This window comes from Petromyzon marinus, chromosome 23, assembly GCF_048934315.1.
Source record: "Petromyzon marinus isolate PM22_M1 ecotype Great Lakes invasive population chromosome 23, UKy_Petmar_22M1.pri1.0, whole genome shotgun sequence".
Taxonomy (NCBI): domain Eukaryota; kingdom Metazoa; phylum Chordata; class Hyperoartia; order Petromyzontiformes; family Petromyzontidae; genus Petromyzon; species Petromyzon marinus.
In genome coordinates, this window is record NC_133689.1 from 6,230,876 (window position 1) to 6,242,380 (window position 11,505).

At 49.6% G+C, this 11,505-nt stretch overlaps 1 protein-coding gene across 3 annotated transcripts in view; it reads left to right on the forward strand.

The window, feature by feature from the left end:
• LOC116945231 (serine/threonine-protein kinase Sgk1-A-like) overlaps positions 1 to 8,819 on the forward strand; it is a 34,024-nt gene extending 25,205 nt beyond the window's left edge. For all 3 annotated transcript variants that reach the window (XM_076068984.1, XM_032959538.2, XM_032959540.2), the window contains exons 10-14: positions 400 to 486; positions 1,367 to 1,462; positions 1,690 to 1,845; positions 2,719 to 2,808; positions 3,729 to 8,819. In XM_076068984.1, coding sequence (XP_075925099.1) covers positions 400 to 486; positions 1,367 to 1,462; positions 1,690 to 1,845; positions 2,719 to 2,808; positions 3,729 to 3,899 — 600 coding nt within the window. In that variant the 3' untranslated portion in view covers positions 3,900 to 8,819. The remainder of the gene's footprint in view (positions 1 to 399; positions 487 to 1,366; positions 1,463 to 1,689; positions 1,846 to 2,718; positions 2,809 to 3,728) is intronic.
• The last annotated feature ends 2,686 nt before the right edge of the window (positions 8,820 to 11,505 follow it).

Consider the following 11,505-nt stretch of genomic DNA (forward strand, 5'->3'; position numbering starts at 1 on the left):
ATACTGTGTGCTGTTAGCGAGCACCTATGAAGGCCGGCACGGCACACGAGGCCGTGGGTGGCCAGCATCACGCCCGGCCGCCTTTGTCTGCCCAGTGGCGATATTTACACCGAATTTATTTGAGGCCGAGTCGACCTAGGGGAATTCCCGGGACCGGTTCAAATAATCGTCACTGGTGTTGGCCGTGAGCGGGAATCGAACCTCGGGTCACCGGGTCCGCAGGGTGGCGCGCTAACCGCTACTCCGCCGCTCCCCTCTTATTTATATTTGTATACCCACGAGACGCAAGCGCACGCACGCACGCGCCCGCCCAGATGCTCGCGTTGTGAAATTGTGTGCGCGTCCTTCAGACAGCAGCGCAACAATTTTGACGCTCGTATTCTTTGTCCGCTTCGACAGGGCCACATTATCCTCACAGATTTTGGACTCTGCAAGGAGGGAATTCAGCCCAACGACACCACCTCCACTTTCTGCGGCACGCCAGAGGTGAGCGATGGCGTCCCGGGTCTGTGTGTCTCTTCGGACACGAAAGTGATTTAACGAACCGAAAAGAAATCCGTAGCCAACGCTCGAGCCGAACGCGTGGGTGGGATCTTCGTTGCGCGTGGCGTGCGGGCCAAGTCACCACTCACCGTCCTTCCGTCTCAGAGGTGTCATTTGTCCCGTCGTTCTCCCAGTCACGGTGCTTTAGTCGGGGGCTCATTTTGACCGGAAGGAACCAGCCAGGGAACTATGTATTTGTTGTTGATGATTAGCGACGTACTGTGTGTATTTATCTATGACGTAACACCTTTTGACCCGGGGCAACCAAACAAAAACCTTGATGGAAATGTTTCACCATGCTCGTCGCGATGAGCGGGGGCCCCACCTAACGGACAAAGTGCGGCATTGCACAGAAAGTAAAAAGTGAATTCTAGAGGGGGACCAAACCTGAAGCCTCATGAAATGCAGTTTTATTATCGATTATAATTGAGACAGAAAGCAAAAAAAAATATTTAAAGCTTTCGTGACTGCAGGGATTCATATTATTGGTTCTTTCGGTAAAGTCGCGTAGAAGGGAAACAATAAAATAATAAAAATATAAAACAATAAAATTATCATCATCAGGTGTGAAAACCTGATCATGATTGCTTGTGTTGCAGTCGAAACGTCGTGAGAATTTAATTGTTTTATATTTTTATCATTTAATTGTTTCCCTTCTACGCGACTTTAACCGAAAGAACCAAGAACACAACAAAAATTGTGTTCATATTTCCCTCCCTACATCGTTTCTTTGCGCACTTGCCCGACCAAACGTTATTTCGATCAAAGCGTTTCCCCCCCCTCCACCACCACCCGCTCCCCGCCCGACCCTCCCGCCCCACAGTACCTGGCACCCGAGGTCCTCAAGAAGCAGGCGTACGATCGCACGGTGGACTGGTGGTGCCTGGGAGCCGTGCTGTACGAGATGCTCTACGGCCTGGTGAGCGCTCGATCGACGGTCGCGAATCGCGCTTCGTGCATTCTCACGGCGGGCGGGCGGGCGGGCGGGTCGTCGCCATCGTCGCCGCCAGTCTCTGACCGACCAATGAGACGCGTCGGTGCGATGGCGACCGCCGTCCCGCGGCCTGGCACGCCCCGCCTCGGTCAAAACCCACGAAGGCGGCGGCCGACACTTACTCGAGCTTCTTTTCCCCGTCCCGGTTTCAGCCGCCGTTCTACAGCCGCAACACGGCCGAGATGTACGACAACATCCTGAAGAAGCCCCTGGCGCTCAAGCCGAACATCTCCAACTCGGCGCGGGACCTGCTGGAGGGTCTGCTCCACAAGGACCGCACCCAGAGGCTCGGCGCCAGCGGGGACTTCGTAAGAGACGCCGCCGCCAACCCGCTCGCGCTCAAAAGTTCGGCGCACGCTCCGTCCCGTTTCCTCCTCTACTGCGCGGGGGGTGGAGGGGGGGTGGGGGGGGGGGGGCGTTGTACACGTGGAGTGATCCCCCTGCCGTATCGCCGCTTAACTCGAGAATTCTCAATGTTCGTCGTTTATTTCCCCCGCCCACCTCCCCCCCCCCCCTCCGTATTGCAATTCATGGCCATTCCGTAATTTTTTTACTTTACTGCTAATTCAAAAAAGAGCCATGTTCCTCTGTACACTTGAACGATTTTTTAAATCCATTATTCCACTCGAGTTTGCTGCCGCTCAGGCGTTGAATATTAAGTCTTAGCGCTTCCCCATTGCCTTCACAGGGGTGTCGCCTTATCAGCGAGGATATTCATGCATTAAGCCCATTTCATAGATATTTCCATTTTACGCTCTCTCCATCTTCCTGCAACTGGAGGGACGTTAACACACGAGCGGGTTGGGCTGATCACCCCTCCGCGTGTGTGCGTGTGTGTACGTGTGTGTACGTGTGTGTACGTGTGTGTACGCGTGTGTACGTGTGTGTACGTCGAAATTATTTCGGGCCGTACGTAGCCAACCAGCAGCTCTAAAGAAACGAGTTTTCAATCTAACTTTCGATTTAAAGCTTTCGTGACTGCAGGGATTCATATTCATGGTTCTTTCGGTAAAGTCACGTAGAAGGGAAATAATAAAATAAAATAAAACAATGGCCATGAATTGTTATTGTTTTTTATTTTATTATTTCCCTTCTCCGTGACTTTACCAAAAGAACCAAGAATATGTTTCAATCGAACTTTGTTCATTTCGCACGCCCCTTTGCCCCTCGCCCCCCACCAGACGGAGATCAAAGGTCACGTGTTCTTCTCCCCCATCAACTGGGAAGATCTCCTCTCAAAGAAGATCGTCCCCCCGTTCAACCCCAACGTGGTGAGCCTCCAACCACCAGGAGCGACGCCACGCTCCGGTGACCCCCTTCAGTGACCCCCTCCAGTGACGCTGGTGCAAGAGCCCCTCAGTTATCCAGGACGGCTACAATGACCGGTGCTCATCAGTGATTGTGATCACAAAGACCAGCGCTAGGGCAGCGGTCCTAGCAAGCTTATCGGAGCTCAATGATCAAGCAGCTGGCAGCAACAACAACAACAAAACGATTGCATTTAAAAACCTAATTTGGGGCTTTCAAAATTGTGCATGACAGTACTAAAGTCATGGAGGAGACCCAGATCGTAGTCTTGGCTTATTTATTTACGTATAATTACTTTCGCAATGTACGTAGCCAACTGTGCTAATCGGAGGTATGGGGAAGGACAACATGGCTAACGGCCCGGAACAACGGTTATTCCGGGAACTAATTGAATGTCATTGCCCTTGATGGCACTTGGCTGAAGGTAACACTTTCCGGCAGACGTTGCTGGGCGCTGCTCTGCCATCTTTGCGTCGTCTTGCAAGATTCGGTCACATTGTCCTCGTGTATCAGAGAAAGGTGGCCATCGGGAAGCAAAGCCAATGGACCAGGCCTTAAACCTCCAGTGCACTTTCTCAAACATTACATCGACATTACATCGACAATACATCGACATTACATGAACATTACATCGACATTACATCAACATTACATCAACTTTACATCGACATTACATCAACATTACATCAACTTTACATAGACATTACATCAACATTACATCGTGCGCTTCACTAACTCACATTTTCTCCCATCACCCTGCTCCAGGCTGGAGTTAGACCGCCGTTTACTCCGCCATTTTTTTTACGACCGAGACAAACATGGGCTCATAATCATTCTCTGCGTCTCCCCCCCCCCTCACCCCCACCCCCCCTACCGCGTGCAGAACGGACCCTCCGACCTGCGCCACTTTGACCCAGAGTTCATCTCAGAGCCGGTGCCCGGCTCGGTGTGCCGCTCCCCGGGAGAGTTTGCGGTGAGCGCCAGCTTCCAGGAGGCGAGGGACGCCTTCGCCGGATTCTCCTACGCCCCTCCCAACGGCTCCGCGTTCCTGTGACCTGGCCGCGGATCCGCGCCGAGCGTTCCACTTCCTTTCGGCCCCGTCGCCGACTTGCAAGAGGAAAATCTTGATTCCCTTTTTCATCGGGGGCCCTCCTAACCGCCCGGTAGCGGGAGGTGGGGGAGGGTTAAGGCTCGAGGGAGTTGCGGTTCGGTTCGCCGAGGTCGGCGGTCCGGTGACTGTTTTCCCGACGCCGATGCGAAAAACCGTGCTGGGGGGCTTCTGCGGTCCGTGGGGGTTGTTGGTGACTCGACACCCCCCCCCCCCCCCCCGGCACCGTGCGACCTCCGTTCACGCCGTGTCGACCCGACGGGGATGCCGTGTTTTTACGGATCGTCACCGGAATGGGAAGAGGAGGAGGAGGACGATGACGAGGAGGAAAAACAATTACTTTCCTTTTAATGAATATCTAAGCAGATTAATCAAGGTAATATGTCGGAAGCTGGAGCATAATTCGTTAGATGGACCAAAGCTACATTAGCAGTCAGAACCCAGTTCAAGCGAGCTGGACCTGAACGTGGGAGCGTTTGGATTGTAGATTTTTGTTGTTATTTTATTTCCCCTTTCTAATGCACTTAAGACCAGCCAAGAAGGCAGTAGGAATAAGTGGAACGATTGTTGTTTGCGAGGGAGAAAGGAGAGAGGAGAAGAGAGAGGAGAGAGAGAGAGAGGGGAGCGAGCCTGGGCTCGTTGTCTTACAGCGGACCGGCAGTGGTCGTTGCACCTCCACTTGCGCTTGAAGCTCGCTGTCGGTGGCAGATCGGCGCGAGAGAGACAAAAGCCGAGTGTGAAGACGTCCGGCGTGCAGACTTGAAGACTTTCATCAGCGTTAATTGCTGCTCTGAATAATTTAGGCAATTCCAGCAACAACAAAAAAGCAAATTTCCCGACGAGCTGGTAATTGTCCGCACTGCTGTTGTTGTTATTGTTTTGTTTTGTTGTTTTGTTTCGAAAGCCGTATTTATTAATTATTGTTAATTCGCAAAAGAGTGGGCTCAAACTGGAGGGGAGGGGGGGGAAGAACGCTGTTGTAGGCTCATTCCGCTGCTCGTTCCGAATGGTCGGTGACAACGCAGCACACCCTTGGCTTGAACCTCAGCGCGCGAGGCTGCGTTTTTTGGGGCGTGAGATTTTAGTTTTTGTTTTTTTTAAACATGGGAATGGCAACTTGTTTCCGTCACGCTTGAGTGTGACCGCGCGCGATGCACACGGAGCAAAACCGAAACGCTTGACGTCAATAGCCACTAAGGGCCCGGCTCATTTTTCCAATGCTCCGGAGACTCCTGCGTGCGTTGGTTCACTCGGCGCGACTGTGAGATCAGGGACCCCGCTGCCGACGAAACGACGTCAGAGTCACGGCATGCGGGAGACGCAAGGGCGGCACTTACGTACGCACGTCCGCACGCACGCACTCACGTACGCGCGTCCGTACGCACGGAACTTGCCCGGTGATGGGGGCAGCTGCAAAGCCTCTGTTATTAATACTGTACACACGCACACACTGTGGGATTTGTACGTTACGTGTGTATGTTGAACTTCTTTCGCACCATACATAGTCAACTGTGCTAGTATCAGACGTGCGAGGGAAGGGCAAGAAATGAAACACAAAAAGCAACGTGAATACCGCACCTCCGAAAAGCACGGTTGGCTACGTATGGTGAAAAAGAAGTTCAACATCATACACACATTTCGGGAAACATCCGGAAGTAATGTCGGACCAACCCCGCCCGCTCGCTAATTCAACGCGGCTATTTAAAAATCTACCGCAGAGCAGAAAATTAAGACCTCCTCAATCCTTCGACCCCCTCGGACAACCGATACCGAATCGCAGCATCATCGATGCGGCCGCCACCGGCAACTTAATCTGGAACTTGGCAAGAGCCCATTGATGCCACCCAATTTTCCGTATGACGAGAAGCTCTTTAGCCCCCCGTGCAGTAGAGTATTCTAATTGCAGAAGTTGATGGGTGCGTCTTCTAATCCGGTACAGGAGTTGCGTGCGTGCGTGATCAGATTCGTATAACTTTTATTGGCACCGGGCACAAGTTTTGGTGGGTGCGTCTTACTTTCCGAGGAGAGTCTTATAATCCGGAGAAACACAGTTCACGTCTCTTTTGCAAGGGAGACCTGGAGGCTTCAAGTTACACTGGGGTTCTGTCTCTGAAACGTCCCATTTATGCCGTAAACATCGCAGCCATGTGCGAAGTGGCACAGGCTGACGTAGCTGTGCAATAGACAAAAGGCTTACGTTTATATCGATGACAGTTGTGTACGTGTGCAACCAACGCATGTATGGGAAATCAAAGAGATAATGAATTCCAGGTATAACGTGTGTTTTTTTTTTACAATTTGAAGTAACAAAAATCTTTTTGGGTTATTACCGGATAGCACTCGCAAGAGGCAGCTCTACGTCTGAATGTGATCCTTGGAAAATTGTATCGATGTCAACAATCTATACGTAATAATGTCCACAAGAGCCAATCGACGTCTTTTGAATTTCGTAATAGGCGCCATTGCTCTTCTGTTTAAACAGTGCATTGATAAACTGTGGAAAAATATTCTTTGGTTCTTTCGGTAAAGTCACGTAGGTAAAAATAAAATAATAATAAAATGAAAACAAACTAAATTAAATCACGACGTTTCCGGCGCAACACAAGCGCCCATCATCATGTGGGACACAACAGTTAGATACAAACTGCTGAACTGGGCAAGAAATCTGCAGTGAAACAAGATGTTTAAAACAACACACATTCAAGAAAGCCGCATGTTCAAGAAAACAGAAACTCCTTAGCGGACTAACTAACTACAGATGGGCAAAAGACAACCAAATAACCACATTCCTTTAGCGAAATATAACTCGAGTGATCAAGATGAATAAATGTAATCTTTGTAGCGACAGGAGTACTCGAATGGAGTGGTATGTATACTGTAAGAGCAGGCAGCTGAATGAAACACGTTTAAGATCACATGCAGTCCTGTACGTGTACTTCACTAACTTGCGATGAGAAATGAGGACCAGCCAAATGCCAGTCACGCGAACACAATCTACAGAATTATGTTGAAAGGTATAACAAAAACCTGCACTTCGTATTTAATCAATACTCTGATGTTAGACCTACGACATTTAAAATATATTATATCAGTAATGTAGTGGGTCTGCATATTGTTGGCATGGTTTTTTTTAAAGAACTTTTGACTGGCTCCCATTTACGCTTGTTAACATGCATACGTGTGTGTGTGTGTATACATATTAAAGCGGTTTACGGAATGTTACTTCCCACTGTTAATGTTATAGAGAGTGCCAAAGGTGATGGGTTTCGTTAGTTAGTTAGTGTTTTTTTTTTTCATTTAAATCGTAATTTATGATTGCTCGACCCAACTACGCTGGAAGGAAATCACCGCAAGCGCCGCGGGCAGTTAAGCAGTCGATCCTGCAATTCGTCTCTCTGCGGCGGGCCCGTGTGTTCATCGGGTCTCACGGAAGAGTTTGTGTTTGCTTTGGGGCACTGGAATGTTTCGCCACGCGGGAAGGCAACGATTGTGCGCGACGCGCCGTGGCTCCGCGTGCCTTCAACGTGCGACGCGGCGTCACAATTTCGTGGACCGAAAGAGTTCGGAGCGGTTGATGGAGAGCTGTTCGTTTTGACCAAATTGGAAGTGGAGACAGCTGCGGATGTGTAATTTGACTGGCTCGCCGTACGGTGCTGATAACTTATTATTACTATTATTATAACGCTCGGCTCGATAGTTTTTTCTAAAATTGCAATTACAACATTTTGTTGTTGTTGCTGCTGCTGCACGCGTATTACCTTTTAGCGTCTGACATTGAAAAGAATACGCGCGCGCGCGTGGTGTTGCAGTGCAAGTGTTAAACTTCCAATACCTAAGCTATTAAAATCACTTGTTTAAACGGAAAACTTTTCATTCACTATTGCGATACCGTAAACATCCTAAACATGTCACCGTCAACTTCACTCGAGCGTCCGTGTTGTTCCGCGCGTTGAAGTTTGCGCGTGTGCATTGCAGAATTCTCCCGAGCTAGTGATGTTTCATCTCCAGGCTATGACCACCATCCCCGCGTGGTGGGCGAACGCGGCAGGGGAGCAACGTCAAACCTCTCATTGATTGTAATGACTGACCGTTGCTGACGACGGAATTTCTTCCCGTTCAACGAGTGTCAGTGTTGAGTGTTCAGTGAATTTACAGTTCAGTCACCTGCATGGTATTTTTTTCTGACGTCCGGCTGGCTAGGAGTAGTAAAACTGGCAAATTCAAAGTTTGGTTGAATCCCTGGAAAAAATATATGTTTTTTCCCTCACTTTATAAGTGCCCGTTCCATCCTATTACAACTTACAAATGATAAGCACCATGTCAGTGTCTTAATAGATATTCACGAACTTGGGAACAAACGTGTAATTTTTGGTCAGAGAAATTAAATACAAAAATAATCACGATGATGCTTTATTATTGGCTCCCATACCCCAGTCCCCAGAGCCACCGATCCTGACCAGATTTTTACAATTGCCATCTGTTCCACTCAGTATATATATGGCAAACACGGATCACGGCTCATTTATAAGTTGATTGAAAACATGGAACCTTGGATTCCGGTTCAACCAGTGGACTGGAGCTTGAGAAACATTGCCTTGTATAACGATTGTGAACATATTCCTTGCATTAGGTACAGTGTATTACAAGCAATACTCGATGATGTATACAAATTGTATATAAAAACATAAAATTATATTATACATTACACATTGAATGTGCATCTCAGTGTATGTCTTTAGAATGCTCAAATGTGTTAACAAGTCTTGTTAACGAATTTTTAAATGCATAATTGCAAAGTTTCCAGTTCTGTAAAAAAAATAACAACGGTGTATCAATGTAGAAATAAAGCTCACATTGAGCTAACAATCAAGTGCCACGGTGTATTTGTAATCGAATAATTGTGTCCGCTGACGTGAGTGCATTGCACATCGTGAACACCACACGTGGCGTGTGGTGTTCACGCCATCCTGACGGCGCGAGGGCACACACAAAGTAAATACAACAAAAAGATGAGAGACGAGAATTCAACAAACCTGAAAAAACATTATGTGAAGCACATCCAGTCAGGCCATCTGCGAGCAAATAATCAACAACACTTGGCGCGCACGGCTCCCTGCTCTCTCGAACATCGCCACCGGATTCATCGAGCGTCCAACGTTGAATCGGACGGCGCGTATCCACGTCCCACGCCCCCGCAGTATTAACTGGGGGGGGGGGGCGGCCGTAGGGTTCGAGCCGCGGAAACCCGTTGCAATGTGCGGCAAACGCGCTGCGGCTGGAGCCCTGTCGCGCAGAGGTCGTGGCGAGTGATGTGTGAAAATATTGGGGAAACGTGTCGGCTACCAAATCTGCTGTAATCACATTTACACTGGCGAACCATTCCGAAGCGCTTGTCATTATTACGTTTACACATCACACATCAGCGTACCGTTAACATTCATAATGCAGCATTAAACCATTGAACATACGTCACCTTATTAAAAGCCTGACATCAAGCCGACGCATCACACATCACCGTAGCGCACTCAAACATTAACACATTCCATACCAACAAACATCGTCTTCTCGAATAGAGTGCGAATTTTAGTTTCTAAATCGTTGTTTAAGAGCCATGCCTCACCTGACATGCAGCGGAAAAATATATCCATATAATGTTGGCGGCTAACTTAATCAAAGCTCTGGTACTGTTGCCAGCCAGATGGTTTGGCGGGACACCAACAATTGAAGCAATTGGCGGGACCCCGGGGTCCCATCACTGCCCCGGGGTGGGAAACCCCACGTAGCGACACGAGTCTTGTTGCCTTACCGACAACAAAGCTAGTGGTCAATCGATTAGCCTCGTCGAGAGCTACTCGGGGACACTAAGTTTCGTAAAAAGTTGAAAAGTTACATAAACACGTTAAATTCACTGCCTGGGGGGCGGCGGGCTCGCCTTGGCAAAGAAGCTGAGGATCGACGGCTGACCGGAGGGCGTCGTCGCCGTGCGCGACTGCGGCGGACGCCCCCCGGGGCTCGCGTCTGGCCGGTGGGGTGACTCCCATCGTGTCGATCGCCGCCTGCTGCTGCTGGCGCTTGTTGGCACGGCGAGTCTGGGCGGGCGGCGCGTTGCTGTCGGGATCACGAGTGGGGCGGACTGAAAAATAATAATTATTGACCTGATTTTTGCGGGACCCCGGGGTCCCGGCAAATTATTCATTTGTAATTCCACCCATCGTAGTGCCAGAGATGGGTTGCACAGGGCAAACACATTCTCCTGCGGAGGGAGCTGGTAGGAACGTTGGGTTGCTCGGTCAATGGCCAGGGTCAACGGCGGCACCACGTGGTGTATTCCGCAAAGATGCCCGACTGTGAGGGCGGGCACAAGCCGGCGTGAGTAGGTCAAACGTTGAGTTTTATAAGGGCACCACGGGGTGAGCAGCCCCTCCCCACCCAGCCCCACACCTCCCACCCCCCACCCAGCCCCTCCCCACCCAGCCCCTCCCCACCCAGCCCCTCCCTCCCCACCCTCCCCTCTCCACCCAGCCCCACCCCTCCCATGTTTGGATGCACGACGGACGGACGGACACAATAATCCCCTGTGGGCTGGTGTAACCAGGAGGTTCCTACCAGTATAAGTTCCATTAGATGTGCAGGTGGAAAGTCGACGATGCTGAATTATAGACTCACGTTGAACTTCTTTCGCGCAGTACGTAGCCAACGGTGCGAATCGGAGGTGCCGGGGTGGTGGGGGGGGGCAAACTAAACACAAAAATAAATTCAAACGAAACGAGTATTCAATCTAGACTTACAGTAAGAGCGCGCGGATTGTCTGAATTAGAGTACTCGGCATGTACAAATGTACAGGTGTTCCTTTCTCGATGCGGTAGTAGATGCGTCCCCCCACCCCCCAAAAACAAAACGGGCCGCATAAAGCGAATTCGCAAAGGGTGGACCGCAGAGTCACCCAAGCCACAATGCACCGCACGAGACAGCTGCCGGTTGAGTTAGGCACCCAGTACACACACAGTACACACACAGTACACAACCAGTACACACACAGTACACACACAGTACACACACAGTTCATTAGACACATTACACACACACTACACACACAGTATACACACACAGTTCATTAGACACAGTAAACACACACAGTTCATTAGACACAGTACACACACACAGTTCATTAGACACATTACACACGCAGTACACACACACATTTCATTAGACACAGTACACACACAGTACACACCCCGTTCATTAGACACAGTACACACACAGTACACACCCCGTTCATTAAACACAGTACACACGCAGTACACACACACAGTTCATTAGACACAGTACACACACAGTACACACCCCGTTCATTAGACACAGTACACACACAGTACACACACAGTTCATTAGACACAGTACACACACAGTACACACAGTTCATTAGACACAGTACACACACAGTACACACACACAGTACACACACAGTACACACACAGTTCATTAGACATAGTACACACACTGTACACATACAGAGTACACACACAGTACACACAAACCGTTTAAAATACAC